We start from the raw sequence: 6,176 nt of genomic DNA on the forward strand, positions 1-6,176 counted from the left end.
ATGTATTGCCTGCGTGTAGGTAAGTGCACCCGTGTCGTGCAATGCCCGCAGAGGACAGAAGAAGCTGTCGGGTCCCCTGGAACTGGAGTTATGCACAGTTGTTAGCCACCATGTGGGTGCTGGGATTTGAACCCAGGTCTTCTGCAAGAACAACCAGTGTTCTTAACCGCTGAGCCATCTCTCCAGCCCATTTGTCTTTTTTTTATTTGTCTTCAGTTGTTCTGAGACCAGCTCTCTATGTATAGCCCAGGCTGGCCTCAAACTCAAAATCCTCATGACTCAGCCTCAGTGCTAGAGTCACAGACATGTGCTGTGCATACCTATCTGACTTGTCTTGAGTTTTAAATCTTCACTTTGTAGCACTTGAAATTTTTTTTTCCTATTCATATCATGGGATGGTAAAATGGGAGGAAGAAATGATCCACTTAAGTTGTTTTTTTTTCTCTCTAGGATGTGAATGATATCACAAAAAGGTACGTGAGAACATAAGGTGTCACAGAGGTTCTTGTGAACCTATAGAATTACCCTGTAATCAGTGGGAAAGGGGAAAAGTCATAGGCAGGGAAGGTTTGATGCTGGTGACTTGAACTGTTCCTTGCATGTGAATCTGAGGGTCTCAAGAATAAAAGGACTGGGCTGACTTCTGTGGTCATAGAATTTATACGGTGACAGGACACTAACTGGAGACAGGATTGCTGGACTGCCTTTTCACAGACCTGCCTTTAACGCTGGATCTCCTGATAGCTACCTCAGTAGGGGGTGTTGTTGGGCTATGCATCTTAGAGGGAAATTCCCATCTGTGTATTTCTCAAAGCTTGAGGATTTGCTCTTCAGAAGGCTGCGTTAACAGTCCCTTTCTCCACTGGCTCCAGAATAGTTCAGGTCTTACACTTAGATTTCCAGTAAACAGGGACCTGAGACATGAGAGGCGTAGCTTTGGCACCAGGACAGAGCATATTCTCTTCACTAGCTCCAAATCTAAAATGTCACCCCCAAGGTGGCATCTAAAGGGACTACAGACCCAGTACCTTCAGGCCTTTCCAACATAGGAAGTATCTGGGTTTCTGGCAAACCTGGAGCCTCTGCCCACACACCCTTCTGAAGGAAGCCCTTTTGTGTTCAAGCTTCAACAGCAGGTTCCAGATCCAGACCCCTGTAGGCATCCCCGGCGCCCCCTAGTGGGCATTCTGATGTGCCACTGACTTATTTTTTATTATATATATATATATATATATTTTATTTTTTAGAAGAAGCATTTTATTACAGCTTTAACATACTCAAAAAATTTCCAGAGCAAAGATACATCTCTTTCAAAGTGGCTATAAAATTTTTAGGTTCACTCTTGAATTAATACAGTTATACAATATTGACCTCAGTATGAACCCTGTAAGACATAAAATTAAATGAGTTTTTAACCTTTATAAAAAAAAAGATCTCCATTTCATTTTAAAATATACTGTTTCTTACAGAAAGACTCATTGTTTTTGCTAATAACACAGATGGTGGCGCATGCGTCTCTAATCTGTATGTATCTGATTATTACTAGTCATAGTCGGTGCACTCGGATCCTTGGCACCTGTGTATGGCTATAAAGTCATCGGGTGGATTTCAGTGGTAATGTTTACCACCTCTACTAATTACCATGATGTAAATTTTTACACTTCCTCCTCAAATATAACTCATTTTGTAAAATTTGTTGATTTTTTTTTTGTGTGTGTGTGTATATCACACAGAACATCCCAAACCATCTTATTCATCTATACACCCACTTCCCAGGTAGCACCTTCCCATAGCCTCCCTCACTCTAGAGCCCTTATACTCTGTCATCCCTGCTACTGTCTGCTGTGTTGTCAGCACCCCCAGCTGTTCACCACTACTTGTCCATCCCGTGAATCTACTCAGCCTACCTAGAGGTCCTTGTTTTAGGAAGGTCAGCTGTTCCTCATCTAGCAGCAATCAGTTGTCAATGTTCCTTTAGATAAGATTGGGGTCTCCTGTTCATTTTCCCAGTTCTATGCTGTGTTACTGTCTGGGAGTCTCTTGGGCTGCTCTGGGTTAAATGTTTTATTTCCTTTTTAGAAGTAGGGACTTTCCAGCCATTATTCTACTCAGTTGCCTACTATTCCCTAGAACACAGAGAGAAAAAGGAAAATTATTGTATGCAATAAACTAATAATAGGGAAGAAACAAAATGAGACTGTAAGATGTTAAGTTTTACAGAGATTTATGCAGGTGGTTAAAGACTATTCTAGTCCGGATCTTCTGCTCCATGTCAGGGCCCTTTGCAGAATGTTACATTTCCTTGTGACAAAATATTGAAGTTCATTGATGGGCCTGAAGGATGGGGAGATAGGTGTTGGGGGAACGCAGTGCCGGAAGTGTGAGGCTCATGGTGTCTGTCCTTGTTAGGAGTGAGTTCTGGACCCTGAGGAAGCCCCAAGCTCTCCCCACCAAGCTGAGAAGTATGTTTCGAGCTCCAGATTTGAAAAAGATGCTGCGAGTCTTTAGAGGTGAGTTTGGGGAAAGAGTTTGGATGTGGAATTACTGCAGCGTAAGAAACAGGACCGGGGTGTGGTAGTGCTTAATAGTTGTGATGGGCAAAGTGGTTGGGGGGCGGGGTGATGCAGTGTGTGAAGAAGACATGTTCCTGTTTAAGGGGAGATGAAGTGACCAGTCCATGCCGTCACAGAACTCCCGCCCTTTTCCTCAAGCTGTGTGGGGAAAGATGTCAGACCTGACACGGCTCGTTCTATGTAACGTGTTCTGCTTTTCTTCTCCTTGCAGAGCTGACAGATGTCCAAAGCTACTGGGGTGAGTAGAATCCATGGTTTCTCTGCCTGATACACGTGAATCCCTTTCCCTGCTCCTCCTCAAACAAACCCACGTGTTTTCTCAGATCTGAGGCGTCCATACCTCCCCTTCCCTCGCCACCCAGTTCTGGTTTCCCCCAACAGCTTCCTGTGTCCCCACCTCTCATGGGAGCCGTGTGCCCAGTCTCACCTGCTGCTCTGTCCCTTTTCCCACAGTGGACGTGACTCTGAATCCACACACGGCTAATTTAAATCTTGTCCTGTCTAAGAACCGGAGACAGGTGAGGTTTGTGGGAGCCAAGTCCGAGCCTTCCTGTCTGGAAGAACATTATGACTGTAGTGTCCTCGGCTCTCAGCACTTCTCCTCGGGAAAGTACTACTGGGAGGTGGACGTGGCCAAGAAGACGGCCTGGATCCTGGGGGTGTGCAGTAGTCCGGGGGAGCCCATGTTCTCCTGCCAGTACGCTAACAAGCAGAGCGCTTTCTCCAGGTATCAGCCGCAGAGCGGATACTGGGTGATCGGGTTGCAGCATAAGCACGAATACAGAGCCTACGAGGACTCCGCCAGCTCCCTGCTTCTCTCCATGACCGTGCCCCCTCGCCGTGTCGGGGTTTTCTTAGACTATGAGGCTGGCACTGTCTCCTTTTATAATGTCACAAACCACGGCTTGCCCATCTATACCTTCTCTAAGTATTACTTTCCTAGTGCACTTTGTCCATATTTTAATCCTTGTAACTGTGTAGTCCCGATGACTCTGCGGCGCCCAAGCTCTTGAAAGTTCTGCTGCTCCTGCCCATAGCTGAGTGATTCCCCTCACTACCCACAGTTCTCCTTTGGGAACTTCTATTTTCTGAGTTCTCCTACTAGGAAACAACCACGGGTGATGGTTAACACTCGTGACACAACTTAAAAGAAAAATTCTAAAAGTTCACCATTAAGCATAGTTTTTTGTTTTGTTGGTTTTTGTTTGTTTTGAAACAAGGTCTCTTGTAGCCCAGGCTGGCCTTGAAGTCTGTGTAATTGAGGATGGCCCTGAACTCTTGATCCTTCTGCCCATACCTCCTGAGTGCTGGGCTTACAGGCCTGTACCACCACATCTGGCTTGGTTTGGTTGGGGTTGATGGTGGTGGTTTTTGTTTTGTTTTTTTTTCTTTGGAGATAATGTCTCCATACATAGCCCAAGCTGGCCTCAAAGTCCCAGTCTATCTACAGGTGTCTGCCACCACACCTGGCTAAGCATAATGTTTTATGGCAATTATTTTTATTGATACATGTAAGAAATTCTCTTCTATTTATTAGCTATAAGTTTTTGTACTAAAATTTGAATTCAATAGATTTTTTTTTCTGTAATTATTGACATAATCATGTGTCTTTTTTATTCTGTTCCTGGGCCAGGTACATTGAGTTTTCTCAGTTGTTAACCTGAAGTAAACCATTCATATACGTTATATGTAATACTGGATTTATTTTTATTTTTGCAAACTCAATGCTTAAGTTTTGTTTTCATCTATAGTTATAAATGAAATTGAGCCATAACTTTACAGTCTTAGATCTGTCACACTGTCCCATGGACAAAGAAATTACTGTTTAAGTAAATACAGGATTGAGTGTTAAAACTGGCCATTGTGATTTTGATGGCTCTCGGTTCAAATTGAAGAAGAGATTATAATTCAGTATTCACTGTAAATGCTACCACAACCCTCAGCCTTCATCTAAAGGGTCCTAATCAAAAATGAAAATATGTCTGAAAATGACCAGCAGCAAAGCCAGGAGGGAGAAATGATCACTCCGGTATAGATTCTCTCTAGGAATGGGAAGAAAATGCAAAGAAAAAAATGATGAAAATCTGATTAACTCACCTTCACAAAGTAGGTGATTTGTTCTGGCTTCTCCACATCCCCTTCCCTTCCTCTCTCGCTCTCTCATCTTCTGAGTGCAGGGGATTGAACTAAGGGTTTTTCATAAGCTAGGCCGGGGTTCTGCTGTTAACGACAACCCCAGCCTCAGTTTTTGGTTTTGTTTTTTTAGCATAAGGTCTCACCAAACTGCCCTGACTAGCCTTGAACTTGCTGTTAAGTCCAGGCAAGCTGCTCTTGCCTCAGCATGGTGAGTAGCTAGGTCAACAGGCTTACACTGCCGGACAGCAACCTCAACACTTGGCTCAAAGTTAAACAGCAAGAGTGAGCTGCTGACTGGTGGGGAGGCACTGCAGGACTTCCTAGTCAACTGTGAAAAAATGATGAGGGGGATGTGAGAGTAGAAATGACAAGGGGGGACTAGAGCCGACCATCTAATACCATAGCCCAGGGCCACCGGTGGCCGTTGAGCACTTCATGGGTAACTAATCTGAATTGAGATGTACTGTAAGTGTAAAATGCACACTGGATTTCTATCAAAGCATTGTAAAATGATCTCGCAAACAACTGTTTTCTTACAATAGTATTTTGGATATATTGTGTTAAATAAAATTTGTTACTTCATCTGTTTCTTATTAGTGTATTTTTGAGATGGAGTGGGGTCTCACTCTGCAGCCTAGGCTAGTCTGGAATTCGCTAGGTAGCCCAGACTGGCTGAAAATCATGGTGATCCTCCTGTCTTAGCCTTCAGGCTGCTAGGATTGCAGCTTGAGCCACCACAACAAGCATTCATGTTACCTTTTAAATGTAAGCACTAGGAAATTTTCAGGCATACATTGGCTCCTTCTGTTGGACACCTCTTGTGGGGAAATTTCTTTAGAAATTCTTCAGTAAACATACTTCCATCTCCTGAGTAAACAGCCAGTGGTGAATAACTGGCTGTATAAATGGGTGTTTGATCCATTTTAAAAGAAACAAACTGGGGCTCGAGAGATGGCTCAGCAGTTAAGAGCACTGACTGCTCTTACAGAGGACCCAGGTTCGACTCCCAGCACCCACATGGTGGTTACAAACCATCCTTAATTCCAGTTCCAGGGGAACCGAATGCCTTTTTTTCATCTCCGTAGCATTGCACAACACAGGTGCACTCATACACATACAATAAAAAGAAAGAAATAAAAACATATGAAAAGAAACAAACTGCCAAGCTGTTTTCTAAAGTGATCATGCTATTTTGTATCTGCCAACCAGTGTCTAAGACCCCACAGGCCAGCTATCCCTACTGTGAAGCACTTTGAAAAGTCTTTAAGTTTATACTCTTTTAAAATTAATTAATTATTGTTTTTTCTGAGACAGGGTCTCAATGGAAAGCAGAATCCTACCAACCTGTTTGACTCTTCAAGATTCTTACCAGCCCTTCCTTCCACTATTTCTAATAATTTTATGAGTATACTTTTTATTTGCTCAAAATCTTATACAGGTCAGCACACAATGGGCACAAAAACATAT

The 6,176-nt window shown here is 43.3% G+C and overlaps 1 protein-coding gene across 4 annotated transcripts in view; it reads left to right on the top strand.

Annotated features, from left to right (window-relative positions):
• The window catches only part of Trim6 (tripartite motif containing 6), a 14,020-nt gene extending 10,185 nt beyond the window's left edge, over window positions 1-3,835 (top strand). For 3 of the 4 annotated variants that reach the window (XM_029562285.1, XM_029562283.1, XM_029562284.1), the window contains exons 5-8: window positions 451-473; window positions 2,410-2,510; window positions 2,785-2,811; window positions 3,027-3,835. In XM_029562285.1, the coding sequence (XP_029418145.1) occupies window positions 451-473; window positions 2,410-2,510; window positions 2,785-2,811; window positions 3,027-3,586 (711 nt within the window). In that variant the 3' untranslated portion in view covers window positions 3,587-3,835. The remainder of the gene's footprint in view (window positions 1-450; window positions 474-2,409; window positions 2,511-2,784; window positions 2,812-3,026) is intronic. The other variant, XM_029562286.1, reaches the window with a different exon arrangement.
• Window positions 3,836-6,176: the final 2,341 nt, after the last annotated feature.

This window comes from Nannospalax galili, unplaced genomic scaffold, assembly GCF_000622305.1.
Source record: "Nannospalax galili isolate Female #2095 unplaced genomic scaffold, S.galili_v1.0 scaffold635, whole genome shotgun sequence".
Classification (NCBI taxonomy): Eukaryota; Metazoa; Chordata; class Mammalia; order Rodentia; family Spalacidae; genus Nannospalax; species Nannospalax galili.